Source organism: Plecotus auritus (assembly GCF_963455305.1).
Source record: "Plecotus auritus genome assembly, chromosome: X".
Lineage (NCBI taxonomy): Eukaryota > Metazoa > Chordata > Mammalia > Chiroptera > Vespertilionidae > Plecotus > Plecotus auritus.
In genome coordinates, this window is record NC_137784.1 from 98033122 (window position 1) to 98047658 (window position 14537).

At 40.7% G+C, this 14537-nt stretch overlaps 1 protein-coding gene across 3 annotated transcripts in view; it reads right to left on the reverse strand.

Annotated features, from left to right (window-relative positions):
- Nucleotides 1–518: 518 nt before the first annotated feature.
- The window catches only part of KIAA1210, a 78290-nt gene continuing 64271 nt past the window's right edge, over nucleotides 519–14537 (reverse strand). For 2 of the 3 annotated variants that reach the window (XM_080652110.1, XM_080652108.1), the window contains exons 11-12: nucleotides 4645–4750; nucleotides 525–2963 (exon numbers count right to left, since the gene is read on the reverse strand). In XM_080652110.1, the coding sequence (XP_080508236.1) occupies nucleotides 2797–2963; nucleotides 4645–4750 (273 nt within the window). In that variant the 3' untranslated portion in view covers nucleotides 525–2796. Of the gene's footprint in view, nucleotides 2964–4644; nucleotides 4751–14537 lie in introns of all 3 variants that reach the window. The other variant, XM_080652109.1, reaches the window with a different exon arrangement.

Sequence of the window (14537 nt, forward strand, 5' to 3'; positions counted from 1 at the left end):
ACATATGGGTATGTTGGTCCTTAATTGAACTCTTTTACTGAACCCCACAAATTTTACAAATGCTTCAGGAGGGCCAGGTTAAATATCTGATCTATCACCCCTTTCCCTTGATTGCTCCATGTTACAAGTTGTTACCTGAACACAGCAGGGCCCTTTCCTTTTGATAGTAGCTCATTCCAATAGCCCATATTGCTTTAGGACTTAAACCCAGTCCCTTGGGCAGGCTGGATTACCACCATCTTGCCCGCCCCCCCATACACACTCATGCCCATCAGCATTTTTTCTCCTACCAGTCTCTTTGCTCCCCAGGTGTTTACACAGATTAGAACCTCTTCTTCAATGCCACCCTCCCCTGTACAAATACCCAACTAGAGGCCATCAGCTTGGTCAGGCACAACTTGGTTATGCCATACATAACTTCTTAAGATAACTTTGCTTCTCTGATAACCCTCTGGTCTGAACAGTCAATATTTTACTTGATTTCCCTCCCCATGTGACAGACAGAGTTGACTACAGAACAAGCTTTATTTACTTTATTTGCTTTGCATATAGCCAAAATCAAGAATGCTAAAAACTGAAAACTTGTCAAAATGTGCCTGTAGGCATTAAAAAAACTTAACATCTACTTTAAAACAGAGTTTTGTTGTTACCTGTGGAAAAGAAATTGTTAATGGAGTGTTCTTAGAGTGAGAATAACCTAATAGTGGTCCACCCTGAGAAAAGGGGGAAGGGAGGTATAGCAACTTATCTACATGATTACCTGGGTAAAGGGCATCTATCTTAAAGAACTATTCACTATGGGAATACAAAGGAAATCAAACCAAATCAATAAAAAATCTAACATTATCAAAAGGGTAAAGATACAGTACCAGGAAAAATAGAAGTTTTATAGAGAAAATGCAAAATTCAGCATATGACTATACAATGTCACACTATACCATCAGCAAAACCAAGCACTGAAAGCGTTTAAATTAGCTCTAGCATCTCACTGCCCATCTGAATTTCTTTTCCATGAAGCAACACCCCACTCAGAACTTAAAGGTGCAGTTATATCTATCCCTGCATTTCTGTTTAAGCAAAGTAACCCCAAGGTGGCAGAGGCAGACACAGTGAAAGTTATACTAAGACACTTCTGGGTGTCCTAAGAAAATGATCTAGATCAGCCTTGGGCAAACTACGGCCAGCGGGCTGGATCTGGCTGTTCTATCCGGTTCTCTTGCTCTCCCCTCCACTCCTTTACTTTGAATTTATATTAGTTCACACAAACACTCCATCCATGCTTTTGTTCCGGCCCTCCGGTCCAGTTTAAGAACCCATTGTGGCCCTCGAGTCAAAAAGTTTGCCCACCCCTGATCTAGATACTGTGCAGGCATCCAAATGGAGCTCTCCCTTAGTGTTTGGTATATTTGGGGAATGGAGTAGAAGGGAAGGGTGAGTGGCTCACTGGGGAGGTGAGGGCTGTCAAACTTTTGAGATGTGTGTCCTTAGGAAAGAGGGCAGGAAGAGGCTGATTTAATCACTCAAGGCTTCCAGTTACCAGAAAGTTAACTGTTCTATGGCAGTCTTGCTTTGGGCTAAAATCTTGTGAAACAGAGTTTTCTGAGGGAAAGGGAAAAGAAACTGGGCTATGCAGAGGTCTCCACCTTAAATCTGGAGCCAGGGTGTAAGGCATCTCTCAAGGGGCCCCAGACTTCCTTCATGGAAGGCTTTTTGGCTAAAAGTATATTTTTTGTCATCTACAGAATTTTGAATTTCAACAGGGTCTTCAGTGCTTATAAAACAGGATATGGCCCTAGCCAGTTTGGCTCAGTGAATAGAGTGTCTGCCTGCAGACTGAAGGGTCTCAGATTGGATTCCAGTCAAGGGCATGTACCTCGGTTGCAGGCTCCATCCCTGGTCTGGTAGGGGCGTATGCAGGAGGCAACCACCGATGTCTCTCTCTCTCCCCCACTCCTTTCACTCTCTCTAAAAAATTCAATGGAAAATATCATTGGGTGAGGATTAACAACAATAAAAACAGGATATGTATGATATCTAGTAGACTTATGAGCAACTGGAGAGGGTCGTAGTGGTGTTGGGGAAAGCAGTCAAAGACTGGTGAACTAACCATCCAGAGGAGCATGATAATCTCCAAGCAATATTCTGCCTCACAAGAAGGTACTCACTGCTGTCAGACCTGTGACAGACTGATATGCTCTGAATAAGTTGCAGGCATTGGGATTTCCCAGGTATACAAAGGTGTTTTAAAGGGCACTGGGCTGACTGAGGGACAGGCTGTGCAAAATTTTTCTTGGAGACCAGGATTTTCACTTCCACCACCTTTTCTAGGGGCCTTTGCAGAGCTTGGAGCAGCAACCAAAAACTAAAGCACTTAACTAGGCTCATAAACCTAAAAGCCAATCCTTGGGCCAAATCATCTGGACATTTCCACTAGAATTAATTTATTGGATCAAGGGAAATGACCCCTATCTTAGTTGCTCCAACAAAATGCTTTTACTTTTACCCTTCTAAAGCACATTGTCCAATGTTAAAGATTTCAAAATTCCATAGTACTGCAAACATTTTACATAGTTTTTATAGAGGAAATGCTGGGTTTTCAGATGCTGGCAGTGACTGTACTAAACGTTAGGCATTCATGGCATTTGTTTTACTCACATAATTATTAGTTTTAATTCCCATTATAAGGCTTTTTTGCTTATCAGAAAATTGTTACATTTCTAAATAATTCAGTGCATAGCATTAATAAAGCTCTTGGCAATTATCATTTGAAATGCTGATGATCCACCCAGGAGCTATTTATTGCATGGTTTCTGTTATTTGGCTCCATGCTTTGGCTTTCTTCTTGGCCATTGAGAACCAGATTGGCTCAGCTGGCTCTTGGAACATGGCTGGGCGAGCTGAAGATTGTCTGGTTTCTTTTCTCATGGCAGGCACTTGAATTATCTTCTCATTTTCACATCCTACTGGAATCACAGCAAATAATACACAAGCAGTAAGAAGACCCAGAGGTACTGAGCTATGTTTAAAGAATACAATAAAATTTTCCTTCTTTCATGTTTATTCTGTTTTCTAAAACTTAATGCATGGACAATGCCATGGGTGGTATGGCAAAGGGGTAAAATCAATACGGCTATGGCATCAATAGGGATGTGGACAAGGGAAGGTCTGGGAGAAAATGCTTACAGCTATAACTGCCAATGTTTGGGTGGTTATTACTGGATTGGTTTATACTTTTAAAGTGAGATCAGAGAGAAATCATATTATATGGTATCTTCAGTATTTTAAATTTCGAATATTATTTTTCTTTCGCTAATCCATGATGTTGTGTAACATAAATGATGACAAAGTAGCTCCACCTGGTAAAAGTCTATGCTAAATAACACTGTACCAACTACTCTAACCAAGCAGACTTAACTCCCTATTCCCCAATTCTACTCCTTTCCTCATCCTGTTTTATGGTTGATTAAGTTAGTGGCTTAGACTCAATCAGTGGTTCTCAATCCTGGCTACACATTAGAATTTCCTAGAGCTTTTTAAATATACAAAGGCCCAGCCCTGGCCAGTGTGGTTCAGTTGATTGGGCATCGTTCAGTGCACCAAAGGGTTGCCAGTTCAATTCCTGGTCAGGGCACATGCTTAGGTTGCTGGCTCAATCCCTGGTAGGGGCATGCAGGAGGCAGCTGATTGATGCTGCATTCTCACGTTGATGTTTCTCTCTCTCTAAAAATCAATAAACTATTCTTTAAAAATAACAAAATTATGTCATTTCCTGAACTAACTGAATTAGGATTTCTAGAAATGGAGCCAGGAACATCTGTAATTTTTTTAAAAAGCTTACCAGGTGATTCTAAAACAGTGAGTTAAGAACCACTTGGCAGGAGTATAGTGCCCATGAGATTATTAATAACTATGAGCAGGTCAGGTGCTACTATTTTATGGCCAGACAATGGGTTACCAAATTCCTAGTCTAATTCTTCATGAGGGGGACTAAGGGAAAGGACAAAGATGATTCAATATAAATCCATTGTCCCAGGCCCCTGCTCCTGCTGAAAAAACAAACAAACAACAACCCTCTGGCATATAACTCTGCTGGTGAAATCACACTCTATTCTATTCCAGCATAACGTGTGTTTTTTCCACTTTCAACATTTCCCCACCTCTCATACCTCTGCTTAGAATATAGAGGGGCTAAAACAAGCTTTTTAAAAAGTTATAAAAAAACAATTCAATACCATTGGGTCTTTATAGTGGATTATTCTTAATAGTTTCATTGTAAACAGAGAAGGTGAGAACACACTGCTTTGCTATGAACTGAAAAGTAACTTGGTTCTTTCCTCTTGAATACTAGCCTCAGGAACATTTTAGTACACGATCATAATTTTGTACCTACACAATTTCCTCAGTAGGGTAAAACAAATGGAAGCTACTCTGAAAGTTACACACTGGACTTATAACAGCGATAATGATTGGATTTTCCTAAAACAAGTTAATATCTGTATCTAATGGAAGAGCCATGAGAGACTCATGAAGCTGATTTGGAGTTGGGGGTGGGAAGATATATATTGTCAGAGCTTGAAAATGCAAGGGTTTCACAGCATTCTGCCAGGGATGTTTGGGGGGAGGGGGTTAGGTGTGTGTTTTTACCTGCTTTGGTAGAGTCAGGTAGCTTCATCTGTGCCGTCTTCTGCTGTCTATTGACATTGGAAGTGGAAATCTCTCTTTGTTGGCTTCGTTTTGCAAGGTCAGCTCCCTTTAATACAAAAATGAAAACAGGAAGCTTGTAAGGCCTAATATGAAAACAGCAAATTACTTATTCAGATGATCACAAGCTATAAGCCCTGTCCTGGGTATTATGAGGTCAAAATTAATAAAATGGAAAGATATGGAGTGATAGAGATAGAAAAAGATAAGGAAAGAAATAGCAGTGAGAGCCCCCTTGGTTCAGAATTTAGGTTCACAAAACCTAAGCTGGTTCAAGTTTACCACTTTTCAGATCTGGAAAAAAGGTTGTCTAATCATACAAATACTGTAAACAGGTTGACATGAGAATTATTTATCTTGAGAACAACCTTTTCCCTAGCACTTAACAGCAAGCTAGCAGAATGTGGTGGTTATAATCAAGTTTTATCAATTAACTGAAGTGAGTTCTATAGGATTTCTATTGAGCAAAACTTGTGGACATCTGACTTGCACTCCTTGCATTAGAAAACAATATAACTAGACTAATAGAGTCTGCACCATCTTGATCCGGAAAGTGGAGCTTATCGGAAGCCTGAGAATCCACAACTGCAGCACCCAAGGAACGACTGCGAGCCCCAGAACAATGCTCCCCAATTGGCGCAAACACACGGGTTCAGAGGAGCTCTACACTCCACCAAGGAAAGGTCAGATTTCGCCTGGGATAAGGAGAGAGAGAACTACATAACCAGACACCTAGAGAAGAGAGACCATGGGGAGACAAAGAAGCAGCCCGCATATGAAAGAAAAGCAGGCATCACCAGAAAAGGAAGTAAACGAAATGGAGGCAAGCAACCTTCCAGAAAAAGAATTCAGAGAAATGGTCATAAGGTGGCTGAAAAGAATGGAAGACAAATTCGACAATATGAGCAAGAACCAAGAGGAAATGAAGAAGAACCAAGAAGAAATGAAAAATGACATCGCTGCTGTAAAGAACTCAATAGAAAGCATCAAGAGTAGACTAGAAGAAGCAGAGGACCGCATCAGTGAGCTAGAAGACAAGATGGAAAAAATACCCAAGTAGAGCAACTTCTAGAAAAAAAAATTAAAAGGCAGGAGGAGAGCTAAGGGAACTTTGGGACAACATGAAACAAAACAACATCCGCATAATAGGGGTTCCAGAAGGAAAGGAAGCTGAGCAAGGAATAGAAAACCTCTTTGAAGAAATAATGACAGAAAATTTCCCTGATATAGGGAAGAAAAAACCCACACAAATCCAAGAAGCTCACAGAGTCCCAAGCAAAATGAACCCCAAAAGACCAACGCCAAGGCACATTATAATTAAATTGGCAAACACCAACGACAAAGTAAGAATCTTAAAAGCAGCAAGAGAGAGACAGAAAGTTACATACAAAGGAACCCCCATCAGACTAGCAACTGATTTCTCAACAGAAACTCATCAGGCCAGAAGGGAATGGAATGAAATATACAAAGTCATGCAAAGGAAGGGTCTGAATCCAAGAATACTGTACCTAGCAAGGCTGTCAATCAAAATTGAAGGTGAAATCAGGAGCTTCACAGACAAAAAAAGGACTAAAGGAATTTTTTACCACCAAACCAGCAATGCAAGAAATGCTAAAGGGTCTGCTGTGAAAAAAAAAAAAAAAAAAAAAAAAAGAAAGAAAGAAAGAAACAGGAAGCGAAGAAGTAACACAGGGGTAAAGATAGGAATGGCGACAAATAAGTACCTATCAATAATAACTTTAAATGTAAATGGATTAAATGCCCCAATCAAAAGACATAGGGTAACGGATTGGATAAGAAAACACGACCCATATATCTGCTGTCTACAAGAAACCAACCTCAGAAAAAAAGACGCACACAGACTGAGGGTGAAGGGATGGAAAAAGGTTTTCCAGGCAAATGGAACTGAAAAAAAAGCTGGGGTAGCAATACTTATTTCTGACAAATTAGATCTCAAACAGAAGGACGTAACAAGAGAAAAGGAAGGCCATTTCATAATACTAATGGGAGCAATCCAACAAGAAGAAATAACTCTGGTAAACATATATGCACCCAATACAGGAGCACCCAAATACATAAAAAAACTCCTGGAGGATATCAAGGCAGAGATTGACAGCAATACAATCATAGTAGGAGACTTTAATACCCCACTATCACCATTGGACAAATCCTCTAAACAAAACATCAGCAAAGAAACATCAATCCTAAATGACTCACTAGACCAGATGGAATTAATTGACATCTTCAGAACATTTCACCCCAAAGCCACAGAATATACATTCTTCTCAAGTGCACATGGGTCTTTTTCAAAGATAGACCATAAGTTGGGACATAGGCAAAGTCTCTTCAAATTCAAGAAGATAGAAATCATATCAAGCATCTTCTCAGACCACAGTGGCATAAAACTGGAAATCAACTACAATAAAAACAACCCAAAGAAATCAAACACATGGAGACTAAACAACATGCTATTAAACCATGACTGGGTTACCAGAGAGATCAAAGAAGAAATAAAAAACATCATGACAACAAATGACAATGAAAACACTACAATCCAAAATCTATGGGACACAGCGAAAGCAGTCTTGAGAGGGAAGTTCATAGCTCTACAAGCCTACTGCAAAAAACAAGAAACAGGGGTAATAAATTACCTAACCCAACAACTCAAAGAGTTAGAAAAAGAGCAACAAGAAAAGCCCAGTGTAAGCAGAAGAAAGGAAATAATAAAGATCAGAGCACAGATAAACGACATAGAGACCAAAGAAACAATACAAAAGATCAACAAAACCAAGAGCTGGTTCTTTGAAAGGATAAACAAGATTGATGAACCTCTAGCCAGGCTCACCAAGAAGCAAAGAGAGAGGACCCAAATAAACAAGATCAGAAATGAAAGAGGTGAAATAACAACAGATCCCGCCGAAATACAAAGGATTGTTAAAAAATACTATGAACAACTCTATTCCAACAAACTGGACAACCTGGAGGAAATGGACATATTCCTAGAAAAATACAACCTTCCAAAACTCAATCAGGAAGAATCTAAACAGCTCAACATGCCAGTAACTATGGAAGAAATTGAAGCAGTCATCAAAGAGCTTCCGGCAAACAAAAGCCCAGGGCCAGACGGCTTCACAGGAGAGTTCTACCAAACATTCAAGGAAGAACTAAAACCTATCCTCCTCAGACTATTCCAAAAAATTCAAGAGGAAGGAACACTTCCAAACTCATTCTATGAAGCCAGCATCACCCTAATACCAATACCAGATAAAGACAACACAATGAAAGAGAATTACAGGCCAATATCCCTCATGAATGTAGATGCCAAAATCCTCAACAAAATTCTAGCAAATCGGATCCAGCAGTACATCAGAAAGATCATACACCATGACCAAGTAGGGTTTATCCCAGGAATGCAAGGATGGTACAGTATCCACAAATCAATAAATGTGATACATCACATAAACAAATTGAGAGATAAAAATCACATAGTCATATCAATTGATGCAGAAAAAGCATTTGACAAAATCCAACACCCTTTCTTGATAAAAACTCTCAACAAGGTGGGAATAGAAGGATCATACCTCAACATAATAAAAGCTATATATGATAAACCCACAGCTAACATCATACTCAATGGGCAAAAATTAAAACCATTTCCCCTAAGAACAGGAACAAGACAAGGATGCCCACTCTCACCACTCCTGTTTGACATAGTACTGGAAGTATTAGCCACTGCAATTAGACAAGAAGAAGAAATAAAAGGCATCCAAATTGGAAAAGAAGAAGTAAAGCTGTCCTTATTTGCAGATGACATGATATTGTACATAAAAAACCCGAAAGACTCCATCAAAAAACTAACAGACTTAATAAATGAATTCGGCAAGGTAGCAGGATACAAAATTAACACCAAGAAATCTATGGCATTTCTATACACCAACAGTGAACTTACAGAAAGAGAGACTAAAAAAGCAATCCCATTTTCCATCGCACCAAAAAAATTAAGATACTTAGGAATAAACCTAACCAAGGAGGTAAAAGACCTATATGCGGAAAACTACAGGACACTGAAAAAAGAGATAGAGGAAGATGTAAACAGATGGAAGAACATACTGTGTTCATGGATTTGTAGAATCAACATCATTAAAATGTCCATACTACCCAAAGCAATCTATAGATTCAATGCACTCCCCATTAAAATACCAACGGCGTATTTCACAGACCTAGAAAGAACTCTCCAAAAATTCATCTGGAATAAAAAAAGACCCCGAATAGCCACAGCAATCCTGAGAAAGAAGAATAAAGTAGGAGGGATCTCAATACCAGATTTCAAGCTGTATTACAAAGCCACTGTCCTCAAAACAGCCTGGTACTGGCACAAGAACAGACATATAGATCAATGGAACAGAATAGAGAATCCAGATATCGACCCAAACCAATATGCGCATTTAATATTTGACAAAGGAGGCATGAGCATACAATGGAGTCAAGACAGTCTCTTTAATAAATGGTGTTGGGAAAATTGGACAGATAGATGCAGAAAAATGAAACTAGATCACCAACTTACACCATACACAAAAATAAACTCAAAATGGGTACAGGACTTAAATATAAGACGGGAAACCATAAAAATACTGGAGGAATCCACAGGCAGCAAAATCTCAGACATATGCCAAAAGAACTTTTTCACTGATACTGCCCCTAGGGCAATGGAAGCCAAAGAGAAAATAAACAAATGGGACTACATCAAAATAAAAAGCTTTTGCACAGCAAAAGAAACCATCAACAAAACAACAAGAAACCCCACTGTATGGGAGAACATATTTGCAAATGTTATCACTGATAAAGGTTTAATCTCCAACATCTACAGGCAGCTTATACAACTTAATAAAAGGAAGATAAATGATCCAATAAAAAAATGGGCAACAGACCTAAATAGAATCTTTTCGAAAGAAGACAGAAGGAAGGCCAAGAGACACATGAAAACATGCTCAAAGTCACTAATTATCCGAGAGATGCAAATCAAAACGACAATGCGATACCATCTCACACCTGTCAGAATGGCTATCATCAACAAGTCAATAAATGACAAGTGTTGGCGAGGATGTGGAGAAAAAGGAACCCTCGTGCACTGCTGGTGGGAATGCAGACTGGTGCAGCCACTGTGGAGAACAGTATGGAGTTTCCTCAAAAAACTGAAAATGGAACTCCCATTTGACCCAGTAATCCCACTCCTGGGAATATATCCTAAGAAACTAGAAACACCAATCAGAAAGGATATATGCACCCCTATGTTCATAGCAGCACAATTTACCATAGCTAAGATTTGGAAACAGCCTAAGTGCCCATCAGCAGATGACTGGATCAGAAAACTGTGGTACATCTACACAATGGAATACTATGCTGCCATAAAAAAGAAGGTATTACTACCATTTGTAGGCACCTGGATGGAATTAGAGAACATTATGCTAAGTGAAATAAGCCAGTCAATGAAAGAAAAATACCACATGATCTCACTCATTTGGGGATAATGAAAAACATTATAAACTGATGAAGAAAAAGATAGATACAGAGGCAGTAAAGCATCAAGCAGACTGTCAAATTATAGCAGTAAGTTTAGGGAGAGGTGGGGGAAATAAGAGATCAACTGAAGGACTTATATGCATGTATATAAGAGTAACCAACGGATGCAAAACATTGGGGGGTGAGGCATGTATGGGAGTGGGGTGGGGGGGGCAATGGTAAGATATGTACACATATAATACCTTAATAAAAAAAAAAGAATCTACACTAATAAAAGAGTAAAAAAAAAAAACAATATAACTATAGGTCTTTTCAAAATTGTACAGTTTAAGCTTTTCAAATGAACCTCTCCATACTGATCTAAATTAATGTGTGTGTGTGTGTGTGTGTGTGTGTGTGTGTGTGTGTGTCTAGAATATCTGTAAGGATAGTTCTTCAACTTTCACGCCAGTGATAAAAAACTTTCACCCCAGTCGTAAAAAATCCTTTGGGGAGATCAGGAAGATGGCGACCGGCAGGAAGGTAGGGAGGGAGAGTGTGTGAGAGAGTGAGGGAATGATAGAGGTGTGTGCGGACGTGTGTGTGGGTGTGTGTGTGAGTGAAATAGGGACAGTTAGACCCTGCAGTTCTTCCAGGGGGCTGCTAATCTGGGCAGTCTTAGACGGCAAAACCCTGTGGCTGCCGCAAACACTCTGGGGAGGACACTGGTGGCACAGAGACCACGCCATCTTGAAGAACAGAACTGCTTGAGACTAGGATCCTAACCTCGCCACCACCCAGTCTGGTCTCGGAAGCAAACCAGGACCCTACAGCCGCTCTGGTATAAGACCTGCCACCACAGCTACAGATCCAGGGACACCAGGACTCCAGGCACCCGGCTGCAGATTTCTGTGTCACAAAGCCAATCCCCCTCCCCCGCCGCCCTCACGGCAGCAATATAGAAACTACCAGACTCCAGCCACACAATAAGGCTTTCTGCACACACGAAGCAGTGGCGACTCTGCCTGACTTTGAGCCTTGGTGTCAGACACGATGCCCAGGCAGGGAGACTGAGCGGAATTCAAACCTAGTTGCTCACCCCTAGGGAGGTGGTCTTCTGCGACCAGGTCCCACGCCCATGCAGGGCAGGGAGACAGCGCTGAACTTGAGCCTGGACTTGTGAACTCGGGGAATTTGTTTCCCGTGACTAGTCTCCATGCCCAGGCAGGGAGGCAGCCCTGAATTTGAGCATAGGTGCACGACCTTGGGGAGATTGTCTTCTGTGACCAGATCCTATGCCCACGCAGGGAGACAGCACTGAATTTGAGCCTGGGGGTGCAAACCCGGGGAGTTTGTTTCCCATGACCAGACCCTGCACCTTAGCAGAGAGGCTGTGGTGAATTTGAACCTGGATGTGCGGTCTCGGGGAGTTTGTTCCCCATGACCAGACCCCGTGCCCACACAGGAAGGCAGTGCTGAATTTGAGCCTGGGTACATGGACACAGGGAGTTTGTTTTCCACAGTACACACCCGCGTGACCAGACCCCACACCCACACTAAGGGGCAGAGCCACCTGACTTTGACTCAGGGCAAGCGCACACAGAGGGCTGTTTACCGCAGGGCAGAAGTGGACCGCCTGCCAACACAGTGCGACTGAGCAACCCGGTCTCCCGGGCAGATCGGGGACCCTGAATCTCCACACAAGAGGCAGCATTGACCACCAGTGACTAGACTCCGTTCCTCATTATGTGCACCTGAGATCCCTGATTCCCAGTACATTCACACTAAGAGCCAGCGACTCCAATTCTTGGTGCATGTGCACACAGGGACCTGATTCTCAGTGTGAGGTAGCACCAAGAAACGGAGACTCTGATACTCGATTCTCAGGATGGACACAGGGAGCCTCTGACTCCAGACACACAATAGGGGACTTTGATTTTTGGCACCTGCTATTGGGTTCTCTGTTTCAATGTGGCACAGGCAGGGTCCCTGATTCTAGGTGCACACACGAGGCCACACTAAGTGCCTGTGACTCTGACACAGGGTGAGTGTGGTTCCCACCAACCCACAGCAACCGCACATCTTGGTATCAGAGCTCTTCAGTGACACTTGGGGGGTGCAAAACTCCCACTGCACACGGTCCAGGCTCCCAGAACTTGACATCTGAACCTTCTGGTGATAGAATGGGGAGACAACGAAGCATTCCCCAGATGAAAGAAAAAGAGGAATCGCCAAGTAAGGAAATAAGTGAAACAGAAGCATGCAACATGACAGAAAAAGAATTTAGAGTAATGGTCATACAGTTCATACACCAGATGGACGAGAAAATCAACAACCTATGCAAAAATCAGGAAGAAATGAAAAATGATATAGCTACAATAAAAAACACCATGGAAGGCTTCAACAGTAGACTAGAAGAAGCAGAGGACCGAATCAGCGAGTTAGAAGATCAGGTACAGAAATAAGCCCAATCTGAATAGCAACTAGAGAAAAAAAATTAAAAAGCAGGAGGAGAGCCTAAGGGAGCTTTGGGACAATGCAAAATGAAATAACATATGTATAATAGGGCTGCCAGAAGGACAAGAAGAGCAGCAAGGATTAGAAAATTTATTTGAAGAAATAATGACAGAAAACTTCCTTAATATGGGGAAGAAAAAAGTTACTCAAGTACAGAGTCCCAAGCAAGATGAATCCCAAAAGACCCACACCAAGACACGCCATAATTACAATGGCAAATGTTATCAACAAAGAGAGAATCTCAAAGGCTGCAAGAAAGAGACAGAGAGTTACCTACAAAGGATCCCCCATCAGATTATCAAATAATTTCTCAACAGAAACACATCAAGCTAGAAGGGAATGGAAGGTAGTTTACAAAGTGATGCAAAGCAAGGGACTAAATCCAAGAATACTCTATCCAGCAAGACTATCAATCAAAATTGAAGGGGAAATCAGGAGCTTCACAGACAAAAAAATGGCTAAGGGAGTTTATCACTACCAAACCAGCAATGTAAGAAATGCTAAAGGGAATGCTGTAAAAAGAAGAAACAAAAAAGTAAGAAGGAAAACACCCTCAAAAAATAAAAATGGCTACAAACAAGTACGTTTCAATAATAACTTTAAATGTAAACGGACTAAATGCTCCAATCAAAAGACATTGAGTGGCTGAATGGATAAAAAAAAAACATGACACATATGTATGCTGTCTACAAGAGACCCACCTCAGAACAAGGGACTCATACAGTGAAGGGATGGAAAAATATCTTTCACGCAAATGGAAATGAAAAAAAAGCTGGGGTAGCAATACTTATATCTGACAAAATAGACCTCAAAGTGAAGGCCATAATAAGAGATAAGGAAGGCCACTTCATAATACTAAAGAGATCGATACAACAAGAGGATATAACCCTGGTAAACATATATGCACCCAATGAAGGAGCACCCAAATACATAAAAAATCTCCTGGAAGATATCAAGAGAGAGATAGACAACAATACAATCATAGTAGGGGACTTTAATACACCACTGACATCACTGGATAAATCCTCTAGACAAAAAAATCAGCAAAGAAACAATAATCCTAAATGACTCACTAGATCAGATGGACCAAATTGACATCTTCAAATTGACATTACACCCCAAAGCTGCGGAATATACGTTCTTCTTAAGTGCACATGGGACATTTTCAAAAATAGACCACATACTGGGTCACAAGCAAAGTCTCCCCAAATTCAAGAAGATTGAAATCATACCAAGCATCTTTTCAGACCACAATGGCATAATATTAGAAATAAACTACGATAAAAACAATCCAAAACACTCAAACACTTGGAAGCTGAATACCATGTTATTAAATATTGATTGGGTCACCAATGAGATCAAAGAAGAAATTAAAAACATCCTGGAGACTAATGACAATAAAAACACAACAATGCAAATACTATGGGACACAATGAAAGCAGTCCTGAGAGGGAAGTTTATAGCTCTACAGGCCTACCTAATAAAACAAGAAAAAAATGGTAGTGAATCATCTAATGCTACAACTCAAAGAATTAGAAAGAAAGCAACAAGAAAAACCCAGAGTGAGCAGAAGGAAGGAGATAATAAAGATTAGGGCAGAATTAAATGGCATAGAAACCAAAAAAACAATACAAAAGATCAATGAAATCAAGAGCTGGTTCTCTGAAAGGGTAAACAAGGTTGATGAACCTCTAGCAAGGCTCCCCAAGAAGCAAAGAGAGAGGACCCAAATAAACAAAATCAGAAATAAAAGAGGTGAAATAACAACAGACCCCACAGAAATACAAAGGATTATTTAAAAATATTATGAACAACTCTAT